At 53.6% G+C, this 24,954-nt stretch overlaps 1 protein-coding gene across 2 annotated transcripts in view; it reads left to right on the forward strand.

Annotated features, from left to right (window-relative positions):
- The window catches only part of GPSM1 (G protein signaling modulator 1), a 63,375-nt gene extending 40,827 nt beyond the window's left edge, over window positions 1-22,548 (forward strand). For both annotated transcript variants that reach the window (XM_014880084.2, XM_088177372.1), the window contains exons 11-14: window positions 1,187-1,366; window positions 17,918-18,077; window positions 20,293-20,501; window positions 20,599-22,548. In XM_014880084.2, the coding sequence (XP_014735570.2) occupies window positions 1,187-1,366; window positions 17,918-18,077; window positions 20,293-20,501; window positions 20,599-20,787 (738 nt within the window). In that variant the 3' untranslated portion in view covers window positions 20,788-22,548. The remainder of the gene's footprint in view (window positions 1-1,186; window positions 1,367-17,917; window positions 18,078-20,292; window positions 20,502-20,598) is intronic.
- The last annotated feature ends 2,406 nt before the right edge of the window (window positions 22,549-24,954 follow it).

Here is a 24,954-nt window from a genome sequence, read left to right on the forward strand (position 1 = left end):
GCATTTTTATCAATTCTCCCAGTGCCCCTTGGCTGTTTTGGCTTTTGCCTGCTCTGACCAACGTGACTCCATCTCTGGGGTGGCAGGGACAGCAGTGCCCAAGGTCAGGGGACATTGGCTGTGTCCTCATCAGAGCAGCACAGCCCCGAGGGCTGGCCAGGGGCTTGGCTGATGTGTGACTTGCTGTTCCTGCTGTGGTTTGCTGCTCTTTGCTGTAAAAGCTGCCCAGGCAGCTCGATAGCTCAGGCAGGGTTGTGGATTTCAGGGTTCCATGGGGAAGGTGGAGCAGGCAGGAGCTGTGGGGTCAGGTGTGAGCACTCCTGTCCCCCTGCAGTGTCCTTGGGAGGGGCTGAGCTCAGATGTCCTGCAGAGTGTTCTGGATGCAATTCCTCTGTCCCACTGTGGCTCACAGGAGGGGTTACAGCCCTGGCAGAGGCTCCTTTGCTTTGTGCCGTGCTGGGAGTGAGGAGTAAACCCATGGAGTGAGCTGTGACCTCTCCAGCATCCTCTCCGTGCTGTCTCTGCCAGAAATTGCCTTTTCTTTCTTCTCTGCCTTCAGAGCCAGCAAAGCCCCCCCTGTAACCTCACTTCCAGGAGCTCTGCACAGAGCTGTGTGTTGGGGCACAGGGAATACCCACCCTGCTCCTGAAGCTGCAGCACGGTGCAGGAACGCTGCTCCTGCTCACCCTGCTCTCCCCACTGTGTCTCTCACTCCTTCATTTGATCTCCTCTAGTTTTACCTCCCAGCCTCTTGTTTATTCCTTTGTGTACCAGACTGAAATCTCTTTCTCACATGCTGGCTTTCACCCTGAAGGTGCTTACATGCTGTAATTGAGTCATCTCTCCTGTTATCATGCACTGAGCAGTGTGAGGCCTCCAACCAAGGCACTGCAAGGCACTTTCTAGTTCTCATTTTCATTCACTTGGCTGCTTTTTAACACGTGGACACTGGCGTGGCTGTGCTGCTGCCATCAACATGGCAATGAATGTCTCCTTTGTTATCACTAATCCTGTTTGGGATCTCTGACCCCTCTGTTTCCCCACACCTGGGATGACAATCCAGTATTTCTGTGTTTGGGAGAGCACTGAGCACCAGCCCCACATGAGCTGAGCTCCTGTGCCTCTCCTGCTCCACAAAAACCTGAGCCAGGCAATTGCTGCAGTGACTGTTTCTTGTTTTCCCAAGGACCAGAATGGGGACAGCCACCACGTGGGAGAGCTGAAGATCTCAGGAAAAGAGTTCTTGTCGTTACCTGTGAGAACAAAGAAATTCCGGGAGCACCAATCCGGCTCAGAAAGGAGAGCCCAGGGACCAGGTGCCTCCCCTCTGGATGCTGGGGAAGGGCGAGTCCAGGTGCCACAGTCGGTAGGAAGATGGTTTTAATCTCCAGTGCTGATCTGGCAGTTTCTCATGTTTGTTTTTACCTCATTTCCAGCCGGGTGTGGGGGTGGCAGTGGGGACTTGTGGATGGAAAACTGAGTCTGTAGCTGTGCTCTGTTTGTTGGCAAATCCTTTTGCCTTCTTGAGCCTCAGCATCAGTGTCCTTTTAGCAGAGCAGTGGTACCAGTCTCCATCACAAACTGGTCTGTGGGGGATTGGCCCTCAGTGGTGACATTTACAACCTTCTCTTGATGGAGAGGGGTCTAGAGCTGAACTTAGCAGAGTTTAGCATTGTCAGGATTTGAATTCCAGAAAAGCACAGCAGTTTGGGTGCTTGGTGGAGCTTGAATTAATCAACTCCTGGGGTTCATGAGGAGTAGGATTGGTGCCTTCTAAAACCAGAGCCTTTCTCAAGTCTTTGGTGCTGGTTGCCTTTGCCAAATGTGGGACTGTAGATGTTCTACCTCATGTTCTGATCACACTGATGGTCAATGAGCAGAGTGGTCTCTTAGAATTCATCAGAGATGGCAGAAACCATCATCCAGGAGCTTTTCTTTGGAAGCAGCCCAGGTGGAGCTCATTTCCTCAAGAGCTGGCCCTGATGTTGGTGATTTCCAGGTTACTGGTCCTGTACTGGTCCTGGGAGCTCTGATCAGTGTGTGCTTGGCTCCCTGGAGGATGGTGAGGATCCATGTCCTGGGAAGCTCCCCAGATGCCTTTTTGCCGTTTTTTTAACCTGACAGTTCTGCTGCTTTTGGGCCGTTCCCTTGCGCTGCTGTTGATGTTTGTTGTGACACATGGCAAACACAAATACTGGGGAGCTTTCCTGCAGCTGTGCTGGGTTTGTTCCCAGCCCTGGAAAGCAGGGCTCACACCCACAATGATGGCACGTTTCTGGATCGTGGGAGGGGGTTTGGAGGTGTTTGAACTCGGTGATCTCAAGTGAGAAAGCCCCAAATCCTCAGCTTGTTGCCAGGAGAGACGAAGCGTAACAGGAAAGATCAATGATCTCATGGGTGCTTGGAAGTATTTAGGTTTTTTGCTCTAACACACTATCACAGTTCTGTGATCATGCAGAGATTCCAGATGGAATAAATCCAAGCCAGAAAAGATAGGCCTGTTTTGTTTTTTTTTTCTTGGCATTTAAGAAAAAGCAAAATTAAATATTTTCGTGCTGGCTAAGAAAGAGTCAGAGCTGCAGAGTTTGGGATGAAGCCTGGCTGTGCTGTGGGGATGCTTGAAGGTGTTTCTGGCTCTGAGTCCTTTGTTCCTCATCTGTGGATCATGGGGAGAACATATCCTGCTGTACCTCTGTGCATGAGTGTGTGGACACATCCCTTTTTTACCACAGGTATTTCTGATTTTCAGTTCTCTGACCACTGGAGACTAAATTTTTACACCAACTGGGTTTGTTTTTTTTTTTGGTTTTTTTAGACTTCTCTGAGCTCATTCTTCGTTCCCAACTGTGCTTGTGGAAATGGTCTGCTGGGAAAAAACATTTCCTACAGCTCACCGGTGCAAACATGATCATTGAGAGGGAAAACAAAGCTCATCTGAGCCAGAGAGGAGACAGCAGCATGGGGGCACACAAGGCAACTCAAAGAAAAAATCCACTTCTGCCAGAAATAGCCTTGTATTTTTAACTCAGACATTCAGCCAGAGACCAAACAAAAGCCACGCTCCATCAAGAGCTGGGAAAAGCATTCCTTGGGAGTGTAGCTGTGGATCCATGGGCTGTGTCTGAAGAAAAGGCTCTGTGGGGCTTTGCCAACCACTGGTGACCCCTTGGCGGGGCTGCTGGGGTTTGGGGAGAGGCCAGAGGGTTCTGTGGTGGCTCTGGGGGACACTGTGGGGTCACTTCAGGGGAGCTTTGCTGTGCTGGTGCTCCCAGCTTTGCCAGCACGGGCCAGACCTCAGAGTGTTTAAAGTCAGCATTGTCCTGTGGGTTTTGCCACGAGCAAAGCAACCCCACTGTGTTCTGCTGTGGTAGGGGAGTTGAAAAGGTGCAATTCCATCCATGGGAGCCTTTGTAATCCAAGGGAGCAAACCCCACCCAAATGGGAGAGAAGCTTTACCTGGTCAGGCTGTTCGGACAACTCCCCCAGATTCCTCATTTTGCAAGGAAAAATTCTCTTTAATCCGTTGGTAAACTGTGAGTCCTTAATGAGAGGTGATCTCTAAAGGCTGATCTGGGGTGCCACAATCCCTGCTGTCCTACGGCAGAGGAAAACCCAGACTGTGAGCAGGGAAAAAACTCATTCCAGGACTGCCAGGTGATGTGATGTGACCTCTGGATAAGCCCTGCTGTCAGCACGGCCCCTGAGCTCCATCCCAAGGGGTTTTTGCAGCCGAGGATGGGGAGGTCCTGGGGGTGATGTGCCTGACTCACGGCTCCTGGATTCACCACCCATCCCCTGGCTGTTGTTTACCTCGCTGCTCCCCGTGCTGTGATGGGGTAATGCTGCTCTCCTGCCTCCCCCGGGGAGGTTACAGAGGCGTGATGATGGCTGTAAAGTTGTTTGAGCTTGGGATGGCAGGAGCCCGTGGTGGTTGTTATTAGCATTGGTGATGATGCTGCTAATTACCGAGCTGCTGGGAAACTCCCCATGGGAGGAGGCGGCGGAGGGGAGGGGAAGGCAGGGCAAAGCCAAGTGAGCAGGGGATGGAGAGGAGCCTGTCCCTTCTGGCAGCTCTGTCAGGCCCTGAGAGGAGGGCTCAGCCTGCGGGAAAAGCCGTGGGGATGCTGGCATGGATGGGAGAAGCCATGGCCCAGGTGCTGCGGAAGGTAGGAGAGCGTGGCAGGTCCCCCCTGTGCCTCACACCTCGCCGTGCAAGAGGTTGGTGTTGAGTGTGATGCTCATGCAGGAGGGTCCTGACCCTGCTGGGGCAGAGAGAGGTTTCCTTACCCTTCCCAGGGCCCCCTGAAGTGGAGCAATTTCCCAGCCGTGGCTGGTGGTCGCTAGAAGGAGAAGGAGCAGGTCTGGGGTTCACCTGTGAGCCCAGGTGTGCAGCTCCCGTGGGGAGTATCTGTGTGTCACTTTGCTGTGAGTGCCTGGCTCTTCACAGCAAAAGAGGATTTGCTCTGGGAGAATCTGATGAAGGTGAGGTGCTTTTGGTCACGTTTTTGCTCTCTTGCAGCAGAGCCCTGAGCAAAAGTGGCTGCATTAAAGCTCTGTCCCTGTGCCTGCAGCTGTGGGCAGCCAGTTCCAGGTCCCTCCAAATCCCTCCCTGGAGCTTGTGCAGTGCACACCTTCTGAGTTTCCTCTCTTTTAAAAAGAACATCAAAGCAGAGGTTTTGGACTACATGAAACTTGCAGAACATCAAAGGCTTGCTCGTAAATTTAACCCCTCTCTCCACTGTGGTGAAGGTCAGAATGCTCCAGCTTGGCTTTGACTTGGTTGCAGATGTGTTTTAGGGGGTTATTAGAAGGTTCCTGGAAGGATGGGATTTTTCTAACATTTCAGAAATATCAGAGATTGTGTCCCTCAGCCTCCTCTGTGCAAAAAGGAGAGGGCCCATGGAAGGAAGGGGCTGTGTATTCTGGAAAAGACTTCCTGGGGACCTGCCCCAATTCTGGTTTAAAGTCAGAGGTCTTTGAGGTCAATGGAGCCGAGCATGAGCCAGAGTTCAAAGGCTAAAACACTTCACTGTGTCATGGTCCAACAGCTGGAGCAAAACCCATGGAGAGAGAGGTAAGGATGAAACCCAGCCCTGTCTGGATGTGTGCTCTGGGAATGGTGCTGATCCTCTGCACTCTCCCAAGGTGTGATTCCTCACTCTGCAGACCCTCACCCTGTCCTCAGCCCAGCCCATTTATAGTCAAGGGGAAGAGGAGCTGTGTTGGATTGCAGTGACAACTTGCAGGGATGGGTTGCTGATGTACACTGAACAATTTTCAGGCACTCGCCAAACATTCCCTGGGACGAATGTTTTTATAAGGCCTTTTTTATGATTACAGTGAGAAGCAACCATAAAAGAAAGGAATTTTTTTGTAGGTCATACATCCCCGTGCCAGAGGCAGGTTGCCAGAGTTTTTGATGGTTTTCTATCTCAGGATTTATTGGGGGATTGTTGGGTTGCAGGATGCTCGTGGTTGACCCTCTGAGGGTCAGCCCTGGGGGTGGTGGCAGGGAGCAGATCTGTCCCTGCTGAATCAGGGGTTGTCCAGGCAGCTTTTGGCTGTCGAGTGTCCCCATCCATCCCTTTGACTTCTCTGGGAAGTGCAGAATGGGCTGGATGGATGCTGGGGTGCAGGGATGTGTCAGCCTTGGGGGCTTCTGGCCCCATTTCCCTGCTTGCCTTGTCTTTTTTGGGGGGAGGTTGATACTTCCCCAATTCCCTCTGGAGCGTGGGGTTTACACCAGGCAGCCTTTGCTGCTCTGAGGTGCCTGTGCACCTTCCCTCTGTTTTAACATCAGGTTGGTCCCTGCTTCATCTCCCTGATGTGTGAATCCCACAACACAGGGGCAGTGCACATCACACCCTCCTTCATCCCACAGCCTCCACGTTTGCTCAGCTGCAGGGGTATAATTATACCATTAGTGCTGGTCAGACTTTCTGGTGTAAACGTGCTCTGAGAGCCAGGGAGTGGAGAGGAAGGGAGAAGCCAGAGCCAGGGAGAGAGGAAAGGCAGCTGCTGCTAAATTTAAGACTGTTCCTATGACACCTGGAGGCTGCTGTGGTGGTGTCAGTCCTCTTGGAAGTGAGCAGGTAAACACGGAGCTGTGGCTTGTTCTTGGAGTGCTTTATCTTCCTGTTCAGCTGCTGGGACCTTCCAAAGTGCTCGGGGCAGGGAGGCTGTGCTGGTTCCTGGCTGGAGGCTGGATGTGCAGGAAAACCTGGAGAGCTGAAGCCTGACAGGTATGGGGAGGCTCTTCCAGGGATTTGGGCTGTCAGGAGAAGCAGTCAGGGATGTCTCCCCAGTCATCTTAAATTGTCTGACCTGTCTTTCTCTCTGAGTCTCTTTGATAAGCTGTAGGGTCCTTTTTATGTCCTTTTCTCTGACTCAGGTGGGCTCCTTGCACAGATGCTGCACAAGCCAGGAGAGGTGCAAGAGCTGCTCTCCCAAATCTGGAGATGCAGCAGAGCCAGAGCCAAGGCTCTCAGGAGTTCTGCAGAGCCCTGACAGTAATTCTTCAGTGAGACTTTGGTCATGGGAGGCAGGGAAATAAACGTGGGGATAGAAAACCTCTGCAAAAAGTGGCAGCACAGAGGTGGGGGGAGGCAGCAGCGTTTTCTGGCTTGTGCTGCCTCTGCTGCATTCGTTGCCTCAGAGGCAAATTATCAGTTTCTTCCTTGAATATTAACAGCTGCCAGGTAATGAATTCCCCCTCTCTGTTTTATAATGGCATTAAAATTGGGATTTGCCTTGGTTTTCTCTGTAATTATCCAATGAGCCTGTGTGAGTGAGAGGGAGGCAGGGCAGAGCTGGCTCTGCTGCAGGTGAGTGTCGTGCCTGGGGAACTGAACTTGGGAATGACCCTTCCTGAGGGGCAGATCCAAGGGATTGAATTTGGGAATGACCCTCCCTGAGAAGGCAGGAAAATTCCATGTGCTGCCCGGGACAGGGCAGGTGTTGGCAGGGCAGTGTCTGGATGGGCTGCAGGGATCAGTGTCCCTGGTCTCCCTGTCTTTGGGATATTTCTGTTGCTTGCCCACCCTCTTGCTGTGTTTTCCCTGGTTTTCTCTCCTCCCAGCTGAGGTCAGGCTGTGGATCAAAGCCGAGCTGTGTGCAGGGGAGATGGGAGACAGGATTTGTACAAGCCTGTGCCTGTGCATCAGCCACACACGGGGGAAGGAACCCGGGGCTGTGCCATGTGCAGGAGGGTGACCAAGCCCTGGCACCTGCAGGGGTGACACCAAGGACACCCAGGGTCTGGATATTTCTCTGCTCCCTGAAATCAGGGACTTTAATTCCATCCTTAACTGGCTGCATGTGGAGGCCAGCCCTGGAGCTGGGAAACTGTAAGAAAAAAGCCTTTTACCAGAGAAATCTGCTCTAGGAAGGAGGAAAAACTGAACTGTTTGTCCAAGGTGACCCAGCAGACTCGTGGTGGAGGTCTGAAGGTGAATAACCCAGGCTGGGGGTGACAAACCAAGCTCCCCAAATCCATTCTTCTCCCCTTGACTCATTGTAACTGAGTTTGCAGTTATTGGCACTTTGAAGCCATAATTGAGGTCTGCTTTCCTCCTTGCACAACCTTTTCTCCCGGCAAGCTGTCAGCCATCAAGTGGGATGAGACAGTAAAAGAGATGTTACACTCACCATTTCCTAGAAACTGTCACTTTAAAGAGAACAGCACTGGGGAAAAAAGGGATGACTTGAAGCCAAACCCAGAGTGATAAACCTCCAAATGTTTGATTTCTCTCAAAATCTGGAACTTCTCATTCCTTTCTCGGGTCTCTGCCATGCCTGGGGCACTTTGTACCTTCACGGTTCTGGCCTCTGGAATTTATTAAATTTCACATGGCAGAAGAGCTTAAAAAAATATCATAGCCCAGGTTCTTTTAGGATGTAAATCAGTCTAACTGGGCTTAAATCCCAGGAGCTGGGGTGACATCAGATGACAAGGGGGCCTCTGGTGGCTTGGGGCTGTGTTTGATTTTCTTGCACAACTATCCCCAGCTCCCAGAAATCCATGTTTTCTGGCATGGATGGATCAGCAGGTCCCTGTGCTGGGAAGGGATCATGATCTGGCTGTGCTTGCTGGGGCTACCTAGAGGATCCTTTCAGTACCAATAATTTGTGTTTCTTTTCATGTAAATTATATTTAAAACCAGGAAATGCATGCTAATGTAATGTTTTCTGGGTTTCAGTGAAGGCCAGAGCTGTGTGGCCAGCCCAGCTCTGAGCCTTATCTTGGGTTGTGGCTGTTTCAGCTGCTGGGCAGGGCTGGAGGCTCCCCCAGAGGACACAAACACAGCACAGCCTTGGGGCAGGTTTGGGTTTTGGCTGTTATAACCCAGCTTTGGGGAGCCCAAATCACCCCCAGAGAGCAGCCACTGGGACATCCTGCCCAGAGCCCACCCTGCTGCCTTCACTGGCACCAGGCAGCTCCATCCCTGCAGTTTGTTCCAGGGGACAGTGACAGGCAGTGACCTCCTCAGGGGACAGGGTGTTCTGAAGTCACTGCTTTTGGGTAGACACTGTCCCATCCATGCAATCCTCTCTGGATTTAGGGTGGCTTTGGGTGCAGGAAACTGGAGCTGGCTGAGGGTCCTCCATGGCTGCAGGAGAAGGATGGGAATCCATAAATCCCAGGAAAGTTTAAGGGCTGTTTCTTGGAGCTCTCCTGATAAAACCTGCCCTGGCAGCAGGAAGGTTCCCCCTGTTCCCAGATGAGTGTGAAGGCAGCTGAGGAGGGGCAGAATTCGAGGTGCAGGCAGCAATTCCCAGCTGGACAGAAAGTGTCCCTGGTTTTGGCACTGCCTGACTCAGGTTAACGTGGCCTCTGCTCACACCTCACCTTCAGCATCCACATTTCCCATTAGCAGTGCTATTTTTAAGCCTCCCTAGGCAGTTAACACCAATTAATCTAAAAAAGTGCAAATAATGTTTCTTCAGAGCCCCCGGCTGGTTCCCCTTGCCTGTGTGGCCCCAGGAGCCCTGGCAGGGCAGAGCCCAGTGAAGAGCTCCGAGTGCAGGGATGGCTGGAGAGGTCCCAGGGGAGATGTGCAATTAGAGCAGGGCCCCAAACCATCCCATGGATCCGACTTTTCCATCCCGGATCGTGCTGTTTGTGCCCCGGGGGAGGCTCCAGCTCCCTGCAGTGCTCATTGCAGAGCAGTCGATGCAGCCCTGTCTGGAGAGGCAGCAGAGCCAGCACTGCCTGTGCCTGGCTGCAGGAGCTGCCACTCCCCTGGCACCTGCAGCAAAGTCCCAGGAGGATTTTTTTTTTGCCTGTGTCTAAAGCCACTTGAATCCCAGTGCTCCCTGAGCACTGTCATGTGGAGCAAACCCCAAGCAGGGTGTAGTTTCATCCTGCCCTTTGCAGTACCCAGAGCAGGAGATGCTTTTGGCTGATAGGAGAAGCTGCTCCTGCCCTTTGCATGTGATTTTTGTCTTGCCTGTTTCAACTCTCCTGAGCAGGTCAGGCAGACCGTGGCTGCAGTGGCAAACCCACAGGTACCAGCCCCAGGAGCCCTCCCTGCCCCAGCAGGGCCAGGATTTCGTGTTTTGTGGGGTGCCTTGCACAACAAAGCCTTGATCTCGAACGCGGCCTTCAGGCATTACTGAGGTGTGAGTAAATAATAATTAAGATCTGGGCGTTTCTGAGCGAGGGGTGTTTATGTGCAGGCTGGATGTGTTATGGGTGCTGATGTGGATGGGTGTGCACAGCTCCACGACCAACTTCCCCCATCCCCACCACCCCTGAGCAAGGTGCTGCAGCTGCTCAGCTCCTTCTTAAAAACCTCGCTGTGCTCAGAGCAAGTAGGTGTCTAAATAAAAGTCTGATTCAAGGAAGCAGCACAATTTTGGCAATCCAGAGACGAGCAGGCTTTTTTTGCAAAGCGTTTTCAAAGCAAACTGTCAGGAGGTTCCAATGTGAGGTGCAGGGTGTGCAAGGATGGGGAGAGCAGGGCGTCTGTGCAGCTGGAGCACTGGATTGTCTCCATCACCAAAGAGGAGCTCACCTGCCCTGCTCCGTGGGGCTTGGAGTGGGGAGGTGGATAGAGAAAGTGCTCTATATATTAACCTTGTGCTAATTAATCAGGAATATGGGTTATACCCTTTCAAGCAGCTGAGTTATTTCAGTTTAGCAAATTAGTGCTGCTCAGCTGAGACTCCAGGGCTGAGCCAGGTCCTGGTTCCACCCCTCTCCCAGTGCAGAGTCAATCACTGCCATGAGTTGTAGCCAAAACCCTGTGTTTTGCTGCTTGGGTGTGTGTTGGTGTGCACAGCCAGGTACCACAGCCCTGGTGAGAGCTACACCCCCAAAAAAACCTTACTGTTTGTTGTCATCCACCTCCAGCCTGAGTTGTTCCAAGCAGTAGTTCAGGTTCACTCCCAGTTTTGGTGTTTAAGGGATCCCCCAGGTTTTTGATGGGCCAGACTGATCTCTGTAGCCACTCACCTTCTCCAGGGACTGACTGGAGTGAGAATGCTTCTGCCTTGTGTCCTTGGTTTCAAAACAAGCTCCAGGTGCTAAATCCTGGTGTGTTTCTGTTAAATAGTGCCAGAGAAACCAGGCATGGTAAAATTCACTTGACATGGTAAATGCTGTCAAAATCCAGATGGAAAAGTTGCTGCATTAACTGCAGAGGGCTGTTTGAATGCTCAGAAGAGAACCCAGGAGTAATTCCCACTGGTCTCAGCAGTGAGGGCTGGACTGAGCTGTGCTTTCAGGACAGTTTGTTGCGTAGCTGAAGGAAAAGTGTAAATCCCATATTAATGTGATTGTGGCACACAGTGGCCCAATCTGGTCACAGTGACTGCCAGACAGTCAGATCAGCCCTGCAAGCAGCAGTGGTGTCAGTAACACTTCAGCCAGACACCCCCAGGCTCCCTCCAAATGCAATCAGAAATGATATTGTCCCCTGCTGCTGAGCCACAGGCCTGTGCTGGAGCCCTGTGTGGCAGCAGGGCACGGTCCCAACAGGTCAGCACTCACTGTATTTCAGAAGGAGGGAGCGTGGGTGAGTTATTTTGATTTTGTTTGGAACAATAAAACCCGAGTTATTTGAAATCTTAACAACAGAACCAGCTTTTAGCACCGGCGTTTATAGGGATGAGTGGGCGAGTTGTTTAAAGGGAGAGAAATCTTTGAAAACTGTCCAAGTGAGGGTGATAATTTCATGCTCCAAGGGAAGCGTGTGCACGTCCTGGGCCTGGGCAGGGTGTGGATGGGCTGTGCCAGGGGCTGGGCACAGCACAGTGCAGGGCACACGTGTGCCCAGGGCACGCTCAGCTCCCTGAGCTCCAACCTGACGTTGTAGGTGGTGTCTCTGCAGATCACAGATGTCTCACTCATTCTTCTTTGCTGCATCCTAAACTCGGAGGGAAAATGTCATTTCCTCATGTTGTTCCAAGCACCGACCTCCTGTGTGTGGGCTCTGCCCCTCTGTTATACAGATTTTCTGCATTTTCCCCTATACCAGCTGCAGATTCCCCCTTTCAGAGCTCTCCAAAGGTGGCTCAGCTCTTCAGATCAGGGGCGGAGTGCCTGTCCTGGTTCATTTTCCTGTTGCCCCTCTCTAGCCATGATCTCAGCCCCCGTGGGGACAGGGCTGCAGCACCAGCTGCACAGGGGCTGTGCCTGTGCCCTGCCCTCCCTCAGCCCTTCAGTCAGGGCCAGGTACTGAGCCAGGAGTCCTGGTCTCAGGTGCCACTCAGTTCCCATCTTTCTCTGGAAATTCTCTCTTTGACTCCTGGAAATGAATTTGCTGGTGTGGACTAGCACAGGCGGTTCCCCAAAGCTGCGGTTTTTTTGTTCGGGTTAAAGAGATTTCCTACTTTTGCAGTGAAAAATGGGAATGAAGGGCAAATGTGGACAGAGAGCCGAGAGTGCCAGTGGGACTCTGTTCCCATTTTGCCCCTTTGGAAAAGTGCTTTTCTTCCCAGTGCCCCATTTCACTGTCAGTAATTCCCATTTCACAAACGTGAAGTAGGAGCAGCTCTTTGGCTGCTGCGTGGCATTTCCATCTTTCCCTCTTTAAAACCCTGTTGCAATTAGAAATTTCCCTCTGTCGAGCAGTGTTACATTTAAATCAAGAGATGCTTATGGCTGAGCAGCCTCGGCTCTTGCAGTAAGACAAAAAAACCACACATATCTAATAATACGAGGAGCAGGAGGACTATCAGGAGCTAAAAATGGTCCTTCAGTATTTCGGTGCTCTAAATCCAAATGATCAGAGTGTGTCTGTGTGTGCACAGAGCGTTTGCTGCGGAGCCGAGCGTGTTTGCAGATGTAGTTTGGGAGAATCGATCCCGATCTATTTTTAAGGTAAAGTGAGTGTGGCGGGTGGGAGGTGAGGAGGTGGAAGGAAAGCTAAATATTCACGTAGCTGCACTGTGTGTTTAAGAGCATCATCTAATAACGGGAGGATCGTGGCAGCGAGGTGAGGGGAGAGAGGAGCGTTCTCCCGAGCCCTCCCCACATCGTGCCAGGGCTCGCAGCGGCTCCGGGAGGAGGAGGAGGAGGTGGCAGCGGGGCTGTCGCTTTAAACCTCGGCTCGCACCCAGCGGGTCACCGGAGCCGGAGACGTTCTTCATTCACATCGCTCGGCACGAATAAATCGAGCTCGGCGGGGCTGGGAGAGCCTCGGGCAGCTGGAGCATCCATTGCCGGCAGCGCTCATGTGAGAGCCGGAGCCCCGGCGAGAGCTGAGGTCAGTGAGGGAAACTCGGGGTCGGTTTGTGTTTCCTTCTTTCTCTGCAATGAGAGGCTGCGTCGGGAGGAGATGGATACGGAGACACAGAGGATTCGCTCAGGCCGGGATGTGCCGTGTGTGTGTGCTCGGGGGTTTAAAGTTTTCAGGTAGCTCCGGTGTGAACTTTTTGTTATTGATGTTGTTGCAGCGGTGCTCAGGCTGCTCCGGGTGTGCTGTCTCGCAGCAGAGGGGGGGGCGGTGGGTCCCTGAGCCCCGCCGTGCTCGGGGGGGGACATGGGGTGTCTGTCACCAGCCCAGCCTGGCGGGGGGAGCGTGGCAGGGCTGCCCAGGATTGGCACAGAAAGGGAAGCGATGTCCTGAGCAAAGACCGGGCGGGTTTTACAGCTCTGCTGCCTCTGAAGCTGACCAGGAGTGCAGAGTCCAGCCCAGGAGCTGGTGGCTGGGGACAGGGACAGCCCCACTCCGGAGCACGGGGACGATTCTCCAGGCATTTCACCCCCTGGTGAAACAGGCTGTGGATTTCAGCCAGGGATTTCCTTCCACTCCTCTCCTCCAGCCCCCGCTTGCCTCTCTGCAAGCCTCCCCCTCGGTGCCTTTCTCCAGGTGAGCCTGGGAAGTTCAGTGCCTGATGTTTTTGGGGTTTGAGGTTGTGGCTGTGCCAGAGGTGCAGCCCCCAGGGTGAGTTCTCCGGGATGAGGTGTGGGGTGGTGCAGGATTAAGAAAAGCTGCGTGCAGGGGACTGACAGACAGCCCTGGATAAGGTGCTCCTGGCACTGGTGGTCACCAGCAGCACCAGCCCTGCTCCTGCCTGGAGATTTTGAGGTTGGCTGCCTTGGAAAGAGCAGAGGTAAGGAGCAGTGTCTGGTTCATGGGGGAGAGGCAGATGGGGCAGGGCAGGTGGGCACAGATGTGTGGGGATGGATAAGTGCCAGGCTTGGGGCAGGTAAGCGCCTGCTTGGGCAAGGGCACGGATTTCCAAGGACTGTCCACAGGGGAGAGCTTGGTCCTGGGGAATGATTGCTGGGTCCTGTCCCAGCTCTGTTACTGTGGGTTGTAGTCAGGTCACTTCATCTCCAGGTTGTGTCCTTCCTGAAATCAGGTGGAATTGTGGTGGGCACATGGAAATGCCGGGGCAGCGCACTCTGAGGGGGTGACAGTGAGAATTGCTGTGCTACCCCTGAACCTGCTGCTGTCCTCGCTTATCCCTGACCTGGGCACTCACCACACACCTCCAGGCAGCAGCTCCTGAGCTGGATCCCACCAAGGTCCATCCACCCCTGGGTCCCGACTGGCTGTCCCCTGGCAGGGCTGGACAAAGCTGGAGTGAGCAGCCCTTGAGCCTGACAGCTCCATCCTGTATTGGGTCAGCTCTGCAAGAAGCTGAGCCTGGAGGAGAGGAACCAAAGGCAGCTCACTGCCCTGGGGATACCAGCTGTGAGAGAAGCTGGTCTGACAGAGGGACAAGGTTTGGCCCTTGGGGTGGCTCTTGGGTGTGTTTGGTTTGGTTTGGTGGGCACAGCTCCCTTCGAAAGGGACATTCCACTCATGTTTGGGTGACCGTGGAATCGCTGAGGGATGTGCCATGACTTGGCCAGCACAGAAATACCTGCTGTGGTGCTTGGGGGCCTCTGGGGTGCTGTCCCAGAGCAGATCTGACAGGTTTGGTGGGGCTCAGCAGTGCTGTGGGAAGAGCTGCACCCCGAGCTGCTGTGGGGGCAGCAGGAAGCTGTGGGAGAAGCCACCACCAGAGCGTTGGGCTGAGGGCACCTCTGGCAGCAGATGTTGGTGCAGTGGGGGGCACAGCTGGGGCTGACTGGGGGTCTGGGTTGCTCAGGTGCCACAGAGAGATAAGGACAGGGTGCTGATGGCAGGATGGAGCTTGGCAGTGGGAAGGTGTTTGAGAAAGGTTCTCTGCAGAGTCCCGGGTGGGCAGTGGGTCCGAGGTGAAAGCCCTGCAGGACATTTGTGGGCTGTGGCTTCAGGTGTTGGGAGCTGGGAAGTGGTTTGGTTCTTGCAATGAGGCTTTCTGCCTTTGTTTAATGGCTTTCCTGAATCTGTGTAAAAATGGCCGGGGGGGTGAGGCACAGGAGTCAGTTTTGACTTTGTTTTGCCTCAGCTGCACATCTGGAATGGTCAGACTGAGGGATTTCCACGGGAGATGCTGCTCCGTGTCCTGCGCCTCTGGGGCGGAGCTGGGCAGCCCAGGACCTTCTCAGCCCAAAATTGTGACAGGTTTTATTTGGTGTGAGAGTTTATCAGAGAGGAAAATAGGTGGATTTGTGCTTTTCCACGAGGTGTAATGACCTGGCTTGGGGCTCCTGAGGAGCTGGTGGTCCCAGCCTGCAGGGAGAGGGGAGAGCAGGCAGCTGTCACTCCCTGCAGCTGCTTTTTGCTGCCTTTCCAACACCTCGGCTGTGGTTTTACACATCCTGAATCCACCCAGGCGGGTTAAACAGCCTGTTCCTCTACCAGCAAGGCAATGTGTGCAAAAGCCTGGATGCCTTCCAGTGTGAGGAGAGGGAGTCCTGCTCCCTGTCCCTCTCAGAAAATGTGAACAAAGCTCTGACCCTCGTAAATGGGACCTTCACCTGCTTGGCGTGGTGCCATCCTTGTCGTGCCCAAGGTCAGGGAGCAGGAGCAGAGGATCCACACTTGTCCTTGTCCCTGTGTGGGCAGAGGTGGGAGTGTCTCTGTGCCCCTGCCAAGGGCGAGTGTGTGTGCAGCCAAATCTGCCCCGGGGTGATCTCTAGAGTGCCAGCAGCCCCCGGGTCCCTCTGCCCCGGGCAGATGGGGTTGGTTTTACTCCTTGTGACAGCGTCTGGCTGCCACAGGAAGGTGACAGTTGGCAGAATTTGGGCAGTTGCAGTGCTGGAGGCAGAGGATGGAGGATGAGGCCAGACAGGGACACCGGCCATGAGGTGAGAAGGGTCTCGGGGCTGGAAACTGAAGCTGGTGCCCAGGAGCCATTCGGGGATGTGGCTGTGTGTCTGTGCTGTGGCAGGGCTGTTGCTCAGCCCCATGAGGGGATGCCCTGGCTCCCGGGAAGGCTCCTGACCCTGGCTGTGCCCAGCCCCGGGCCAGCACAGCCCCGGAGCAGATGGCCAGCCCCAGGGTGTGATCACACCTCCATCTGCCCTCGAAGCTCCTGCCTCGGGGCTGGGAGCAGCCTGGCAGGGAAGGAGCCCAGCACTCCTTGTCATATTTGGGTATTTTAATTAGAGAAGTTCAGGCCTGGGGCAGGGTTTGGCTGGAGGGAGCCTGGTGCCCGCAGGTGCTGCCCTGGGGCTGGCACAGCCCTGTCAGCACTGACATGGCCCATGGGCACTGACCCTCCTGGCCCTCAGGTGCCACTGGCAGGTACCCAGGCACACAGCCAGCCCTGTCCCTCCATGCTCTGACTGCTCTTCCTACTGATTCAGAGCATCCTTTTCTCTGCCAGGTGCATTGGGAGCGGGATCCTGACACCCCAAACTGCAGGGTCTCTGTAGGATGCCCCGTGGGGGGGTCTGGTGTCTCTGGAGGGGCAGCTCTGAGCTGGGGGCTCTGGCCATGCACTGCCAGGCTGCTCCTGCAGGCTGGAACTTCTCCCTGGATCCAGCACTGCTCTGATTTACTCCGTGCAGTCGTGGAACAGCGGGAGGGAGGCTCGGTGTGAATGAACCGGTTTCCTCCTCTACCCTGAAATTTGGGTCACACAACCCAACATAGCAGAGCTGTGAGAGATGTAGTTCACTCTCAGTTCAAGCCCAAGCCAGCTTTGATTTCTGAAGTGCAGCTGCTGGTGGTTCAGAGGGTCCATTGGAGCTGTGGCTCCATTAGTGGATCAGCACGTGGCAGGCAGGAGGTGAGAGGGGTTTTTCCCCTCCCTGATCAGCTCCTACATTGCCAATGTTCCTCTCTGGCCCGCTGCTAATTTTGACGCTGCCCTAAATAGAAGCTGAGTGCATCTCATCTGCTTCGCTTAGCATACAGGAAAATTGTTTTCCTTCATTTACCCAATCCAACTTGTGGCTTTAACCCTGTCAGCACAAGTTTCTCCCCAATGCAGAGCTCCCATGAAGGGCTTTGCCTGCCCCTGCTATGGGAAGAACTCTGGTGGGATTGGGAGGGCTCCCAGGCTGCCCAGAGTGGCCACCAACAGAGCTGGGAGAGGACTTTGCTTCATCAGCAGCCAAAGGAATCCCTTGCTCCGCTGGAAAGTCTGGCTGTGCCCTCTCCATCTCTCTGGTGGAATGTGCAGCCCCTCAGGAGGGACCCAGTGCCTCTCCCCAGACTGACCTCTTCTAGAAAATAGCACAGGTAGACCCAGTTCTAAGGGGTTTTGGTTGCTTTCTGTTGTGGCTTTTTTCCCAGCAACTGGTGGGACCAGCTCGGTGTGTATGGAATATCCCCAAGCCTGGCAGATGCCACTCTTATCACTGGCTAATTTTATCTCCCATTCCAAGGGAGTCCTTGGAAGGATCTGTTGTTCCTGCTGCTCTGTCTGCTCCAGATCAGGACACACAGCCCCTCTCCCTGCTGGAAGCAGCTTGGAGAGGCTGCCTCCAACGCGAGCACAGCTTAAATATATCCCTGTCCAGTGCAAGGTGCTCATTTGGGGCTCTTGTGCAAGAACTGTTGTCCTGAAAAACTGTAATTTTGTGGCATTTTCAGTGGGGTGGCTGCTACAAGTGCTGTGCTGAGGAGACGGGGCAGCGAGGGGAAGCGTTGGGATGTGAGGGGCAAAATTGGATTTAGCTGGTGGAAAAAGCAAACCCTGAGCTTGGGCTGAGCCCTGGCTGAGCCCTGGCTGGGCACAGGGCAGCACTTCAGCCAGGACGGCTGCAGTTGCCCTCATCCTGCTCTGAGCCCAGCCCTTTCCAGCCCAGCAGCTCCCCTGGGAGCAGTGCCAGGTGAATGCTGTCTCCTTTCCTCTCTTTCCCATTCCGCCTCCAGGTTCCTCTGGCTGCTCTGCAGTGACAGTGGCTGCACGAGGCTTGTCCGTGAGTCGGGCTTGGGTTTGGGCTGTGGCAGTGCCCAAACCTCTGGGATCAGAGGGACAAAGGAGGCTCCAGCCTGTGGGGTTTGGCACGCCCAGGGCACAACCAGGAGCCTGAACAGACCAGGACAGGGCACAGCTATTCCTGAGGCTGCACTGAACGGAGCTGCTGGACTCAGGGACTTGCTTGGGACGTTCTGACTCTGACTCTCCTCTCTCTCCACAGAAAATCAACCGGACCCCTTCGGACGAGGAATGTTTCTTTGACCTGTTGAGCAAGTTCCAGAGTAACCGGATGGATGATCAGCGCTGCCCGCTGGAGGAGTGCCCAGCCGAGGCTGCAGAGGCAGCTGCCACGCGGGTCCCTGCCCTGGGAGAGCGGATATGTGAGCACTGATGCGTTCCCAAATCCCTGTTCCTGTGGGAGTGACGCTGCTCCTGCAGCGTGCCCAGCTGTTGTGGTTTGCCGTGCATCCCGTGATGTTTTCCCTGAGCCTCAGCCTCTCTGAACTTTAGCGGCTCCTTGGCAATCTTTGTCATTATTTAAGGAAGGAAAAAAAACATTCTTATGTAAATGGTTGCTGAGGGAAAGGCTAGAGAATGCGAGCTAAGTTTTGGGGAGTAAATTACTGAGAGAAATGCAAAATGCACTTGGATTTTTTTCAGTGCGGGTCTTTAGGTCTTGGATTCTGAACAGGGAGGTTGGCACAAGGACTTGTGCCACTTCCAGTACCTCCAGGAGGAAGATGATGATGTGGTCATTGCTGAGGGAGCTTTGTGAGAACCTGGGGTCTGTGACAGGTCAGGCTTTCTCAGGCAAGTTAAAAATATTGCCAGTTTTTGTAATAGCGTTGCCATGGAGGAAAAACTTCTGGATTTTGTACTGTTCTTGGATGTGGTGGTGATAGGTGCTGTGTGAGCACAGAGGAGCCAGAAGGATGGATAAACAGTGGGAAGCTGCTCAGGCAAACAGCTCAGCCCTAGGAAGGACAGGGATAAATTGAGGAAGGCGCCTGACAAATAGGGCAGGAAAGGCAGGGCTGTGTTTGCACTTGGGTTTCGTGGCTTTTTCAGTGTTCAGGGCCTTTGTTTAACCCAAGCTGGGGAGAAGCTCTAAAACGCACGGATCACCCTCACACGTTTAATCACCAGCACAAAGGGCTCAAACCTAATATTTATTTAGTTATTATATTTAGTTATTTAACCTGATGTATTTGTTCAACATCAGTTTCCAAATGAACATGAAGTGCAAACGGGAGAGGAGACCCCTGACACAGCTCCCAGAGCCACAGCACAGGGAGCATGTGCCAGGGCAGGGGCTGAAGCAGAGAAGATCAGGCTGTGGCAGGAAGGCAGGTTGGCTGTGAGGTGAGAGGGTTTTTGTGGTCTAAAAATAAGGTGGAAATGAGCATTGCTTTGTCAAGAGATGCATTTCTGCCACACGAGTGCATTTGGCTGTAACAGCTGTGTAATTTAGGAGACGGGGTTGAAAATGCAGAGCTTTATAAAGAATGCACGAGCAGCCCCACATTCTCTTTGGCTCATTTGGGCTCTGAGCCTTTTGGACGTGTTATTTTTGAGGATTCTTTGTGAGCTGAATTGGAGGAAACTCATCCCTGCGTCAGCACTGAGATTTTCTTGTGTTTCTGCAGCTTCATGAGCTGGGGCTCTAAGGACTTGTGTCGGGAGGCTCAGAGCAGGATCTGCTCTAGTGCTTTGTGCTCAGGGAAGGTAACACCACTTGGGCTGGATTTCTCAGTTTTCCTTTGCTGGTCCCTGTCCAAATGCAGTGTCTGTTGTTTTGGAGCCTTTCCTTACCCAGCAGCTGCAGGAGCCAACAGGCTCTTTCCAGGGAGCGCTGCCCAGAGATGTTTCCTAAGGGTCAGTGGTGGATAGGTGACATGTACTGGTTCTGGACTGGGACCCCAGCACAGCCCAGGCTCTGCTCTGTGGGATGAGAAGCAGAGCCCAGGAGTGTTTTGCTGGTGCTGATGCCGGTCCTGCAGCCCGTGACAGCTGGACTCAGCTGGGAAGTGCCTGTCCTTGAGCAAACAAGATTTTTAGGATTTTTAGGATTTGGTTTTTTTTTTTTTAATTTTTATTTTTAGGGGGTCTGGGAAGGTTCTGCCAGGTGAGAGGCTCAGCCAGGCCTGGGCTTTGCTGATGGCCTGTCTAATTATTCCTAGCTATTGGGACCGTGTGGCTGTCACAGCCACAGGGGCCACCACGAACTCTGTGCTCACCTTTGCGATTGCCCAGCTCTGCCTGCGCCTCTTGGTGCAGGTGGAAACCAGAGTGGAAGCAGCAGTGCTGGACACAGCAGGGATCACACACAGGCAGTGCTTCAGCCCGGGGCCACTGGATCTCCTGGGCTGAGGTGGCACCTTTGGTGGCCTCCAGGAGCTGGCAAAGCACAGGCAGGGAGCCCCACAGGGGGCCCAGGCATGCAAGGTGGGTGTGTGAGGTTCTGCTTTATCAAGGCACCTGATTCCTCGCCGCTGCCTGCTGGGTTTGTGTGGGTTGTGTGAGGAGCCGGGGAGGGGGATTTGGGCTCTGCAGCTAAGGCAGAGCAGTGACCCTGCCTTGTGCTCCTCTCCCCAGCACAGTCCACCCTGATGGCGTCTCCACAGACAGAGGAGTTCTTTGATCTCATCGCCAGCTCCCAGAGCAGGCGCCTGGATGACCAACGTGCCAACGTGGGCAACCTGCCGGGCCTGCGGATAACCCACAACAACCTGGGCCACCTGCGTGTGGAGGGGGACGCCCAGGAGCCCGGGGACGAGTTCTTCAACATGCTCATGAAGTGTCAGGTACGGGCACAGGGCTGGGGGAGATGTGACACCTCTGCTCCAGCCCCTTCCTCCAGGCAGGGCTGTGCTGGTGCTAACGCCCCTCTCTTCCCTGCAGTCCTCCAGGATCGATGACCAGCGCTGTGCCCCCCCAGACTCCATCCCCCGTGGCCCCACCATGCCTGATGAAGACTTTTTCAGCCTCATCCAGCGTGTCCAGGCCAAACGCATGGACGAGCAGCGTGTGGATTTGGCCTCAGCCCAGGAGGAGGCCGAGGAGGAGCAGCAGAGGCCTGGTTCCAGCTAAGAACTGGGCTTTGTTCTGGGGGGGTTGTTTCAGCTTTATTTTGTTTTTTAAAAAGGAAAAAACAGAGTAGGTGGTTTCAAGCCCGAGTGCTCCTGTGCTCCTAGTCTTGTCCCAGGAGCTGCACCTCCATCGTGTTCCTATGGGAGAGCCCAATGGATGGGGGACAGTTTTTAAATAAGGGATTTTTTTAGGACACTCGGCCACTCTATCACTGGGCACGGCACCTGGAAGACTTTAGCAGCCCCTTGCTGATCACCTAAAACCCCAGGAACTTGGAGGAGCCCACAGGGGTAGTTAACTCCAGCCTTGATGTCTTTTATTTCCACAACACTCTTATTTAAACAGGGAAAGGGAAGAACACCTTTTCCATTTTGAAGTCCTCCTGTCTTCCCAACACAAATGGCTTTGGATCCTTCTCTGGAACATCTTGTTCAGCTTTGTTCCTTCTACAGGAGAAAAAGAGCCCAAGTCCTTTAAATCTTCCTCCACCCCAGCTGCATCCTGGTCCCACACACCTGAGTGTATTTTAGGTTTGCTGAGGACTCTCTGGAGAGCCCTGGACATTCTCTGCTTCCAGCTGCAGCCCCGCAGGACCTCCTGAGCAGGGGCAAAGCCTCTCTCACTCTGAGCTTTAGTGGGATTTGTTACTTCTGGAGCCCACTGCAGCCCCATGGCAGGGGCTGTTCCTGGGCAGGGGGAAAGAGGAAAGAGGTCTCTGCCCAAGTGTTCAGCCCACAGCAAACAGGGACAGCTCCTGCTGCCACTGAGCCGATGTGAGGGTGTCCAAAACAGAACCTGTGTGTCACAGGGCCCTGCTTCAACAGCCAGCAAAGCTTTCTGCCCATGGCTCATCCCTCCTTCCTTCTGTGTCCAACAGCAGCTCAGGCCCATGGCCCTTCCCTCCTCTTGTTTCTCCCCAAACCAGCAGTGAGCTGCTCCCAGTGAGACACTCTGGTCCTGTGCACCTGTCTGCAGCCACTGGAGCCTCAGGAGAGCCCCAGCCTGGGGAGCTGGCTGGGAACTCACATTTACTGGCATTCCTTCCCCTTTTGGACCAGCTGGAAAAGCTGGAGGAGGGGAGCAGGGACCTGTATTTTTCCTTTGCTTGAGCAGACCCTATGCTGGACTTCAGAAACTCCAGCGCCGAGTTGTGCGGAAGCAGCGCCGTTCCTGCAGAGAATAAATCAGCACTTCCCATTCGAAATGCATTCCATGGAAACATTCCCAACCAGCAGAGGGATATTTTTAGACCAGTGATGCTGCTCTTGGGGCATTTACCCTGCCTGCACTGACCATGTGGAGTGGTAGCTGCAGTTTACCTGCTACCTGGGAGCACTCACCTGCTGCTTGGCCAAGGCTGGGCAGAGCTCTGGAGAGGGGAGAGGAGCAGCTGCCCATCCCCTACCTACCAGCCAAGCTGGCATTTGTAAAAGAGGAAAACAGTGATGATGATGATGACCTAACCAGCTGCAGGCTCAGGCCTGTGCAGCTCTTAGCCAGGTGGTGAACTGGAACCTGACCATTAAGCTTTCAGAGGTATTATTGAGGTATTATTTGGCATATACTTGAATGTATGAGCTTATTTATTTTTTACATGTGCATTTGCTAATGTCATTTTAATGGGGAATTTCCAACCCACAGGTACTTGTTTTTTTTCTAAAAAATAATCTGCCAAATGGATTAATATATTAGAAATGAATACAGCTCAAGGGGAAGGGGTGGGGGGAATTGTGCTTAATAAATATTTGTGTCTAAGCTTCAGTGCAAATACTCATTTCCATTATTTCCTGGCTGACAGCAGGACTAATCCTGGCCCTTAGGAATAGGGATGGGGGTGAATGGGGGGGGTCTCTGGTAACAGGCACCACCACATGTGCTAAGAAAAGTGCTGTGCCCCCATCATTTTACACTATGAGCACATGGGTTTCTTTGCAGCCACCACCATCCCAGTTCTCCCTGCCTGCCACCATGGGAGAGAAGGCACAAAGCCCTGAGAATTTCTTGCCCAGAAGTTTCCAGGACGACAGGGCAGACAGAGCAGCCCTGCATGGCTGAGAAAAGGCCACTGGAAAAGGCTGAGGAGAGGCTGAGCTGTTCCTTTCAGGCTCTGCCCGGTCTCGGTGCCGCCCCGGCGCCTGGCCCAAAGCTGGGTTGTTCCCCAGAGCCAGGGGACAAGGGCAGGGAGTGCTGGGCACAGCCCTGGCACCAGCCCTTGGAGCAGACACAAAGCAGCAGCTCCAGCTCATTCCAGCACAGCAGGCAGGAGCAGGGTGTTGGACTGGGCTGGAAGGTGGCCTGGGAGCAGCAGTTTGGATCCTGAGCCCTGTGAGGATAAAGCCAAGTCACAGCTGAGCTTCCCATGCCTGGCTCGTTTGTGCTGGCCGCTGCCAGCCCTGAACAAAGGTTAATACAGAGCCAGCAGCTTGTTCTCATCAGGTGTTCTCACACCTCTGGATGCCTGGGCACAGCAGCTCTGTGTGTGTGACCTGGGGACACAACTGTGCCCTCAGGTGTGCAGAGGCTCAGATTCCCAGGAGCAGGTAATCCCTGGGGGTGAGTGATGGTGTCTCACCTCCTGTCTCTCCATCCTGAGCAGCACGGGCTCGTTCTGAGCTCCTGTGAGCAAAGGGGCTCTGGCTACCATTGAGTCTCCAGAGCAGCCTTGCAGTGGTGGCTGCTGTGCTGCATCGTCCTCTCTCCCACGCTGCCAGGCTCGTTCCCAGGTCAGGAAGAGCTCTCTGATGCTGACATCCTCTGGAGAGCCGCGGCATTGCCGGCCCGGGAAGTGCTGCTGCTGCTGCAGCTCTGGAGTGTGAGTTACTGGGAGCTGAGCTGTCCCCGGTGCAGGGAAAATCCTCTTCACGAAGAACCCTAAAAATCCAGCAGAAACACGAGATCCTGCCCCTCTCCTACCCAGCTGTACACAAGCACCCAGAGGTGTAGAGACCTCAGGAGAATGGCTGCTTCTCCTCACTCCCAACCTTTGGCTAAAGCAAGCCCGTGTGCTTACCTGTGTCCCCTCTCCAGAGCAAACCTACTGCCCCATGACAACCTTTTTCAGAAAAAACAGCTTCAAAAGGGAGCAAAAAAAATCTTGGTTTTTAACCTGTGATCTTTTAGCAGCAAATCTTTTTGTATAATGTGCAAATTCCCTCCCCTGATGTTGGCCTGAACTTTCAGAGCAGCAGCAAGAACTGCCACCCTCCATGCTCAGAGCTGCAGAGGCAGCCTCAGGGGACAGGGACCTGTCTCTGTCCTGCCCCCAAAGAGCACCTGGTGACAGAGGGCACTGGGACAAGGAAACACTAAAATCTAAGAGCTGCCAACATCGATTTTGCTACATTTTGCCACATTTTTTACTATAACACTGCAAAAATTTGCACCACCTTCCTGTAGCTGGGACCCAGTAACAGGTAAGAAAGGTGAGGAAAACAGTATAAAAAGCCAGATTGTAAATGATTTGTTTCCAAGGCAACACGGCTCCTGCAACAGCTGCTCTGTTCCACCCCATCAAAGGCATCAGCACCATGGAAGCAGAATGCTGATTTTCAGATTAAAGGTAATAAAACAAACACTTTTCCAGCAGTGCTAATAGGTGCCAGCAGCCCAGCTCAGGGGGAGAACATGAGATGCAAGATCCTGTTTGTCAGTCCTGGGTCACTCCAGCAGCTGGCTGTTTCAGAGAGAGCTGCATCTCACCAGGATCTCAGCACACAGAGCTGGCTGATGAAGTTTCTGCCCCAGTTTCATCACTCTGCACTGACACACCCACAGGAACATGACAGCTTTCCTGGTGCTCTGACCCAACACTTAAAATGCAACACAAAATTGTTATGAACACTCCAGATGAAGGAAACTCATTAATGCCTGCAATGCCCTCAATGAATCCTTGGCTGATGAAGCACCACAAGCACCAGGACATGCTTGGCTGAGAGAACAAAGGCTGAGAAAGGTTTTACTGCTTTCTGTGGCTGAATGATGAGGGGGATCCATAGAGGTTGTGGGACCTCTGCCCTCAGAGATACTCACAAGATTCTAAATATCTGACAAGCAGATTGGACTGGAATCCTCCAGCAGGCTCTTCCAAACTGAACTAAACTTTGATTACAAGCTCAAAACCCTAAGAAATCTATTGCACTGTGCAGAGGAAACAAGCCCTAACAAAGC

Source organism: Sturnus vulgaris, chromosome 22 (genome assembly GCF_052056855.1).
Source record: "Sturnus vulgaris isolate bStuVul1 chromosome 22, bStuVul1.hap1, whole genome shotgun sequence".
Classification (NCBI taxonomy): Eukaryota; Metazoa; Chordata; class Aves; order Passeriformes; family Sturnidae; genus Sturnus; species Sturnus vulgaris.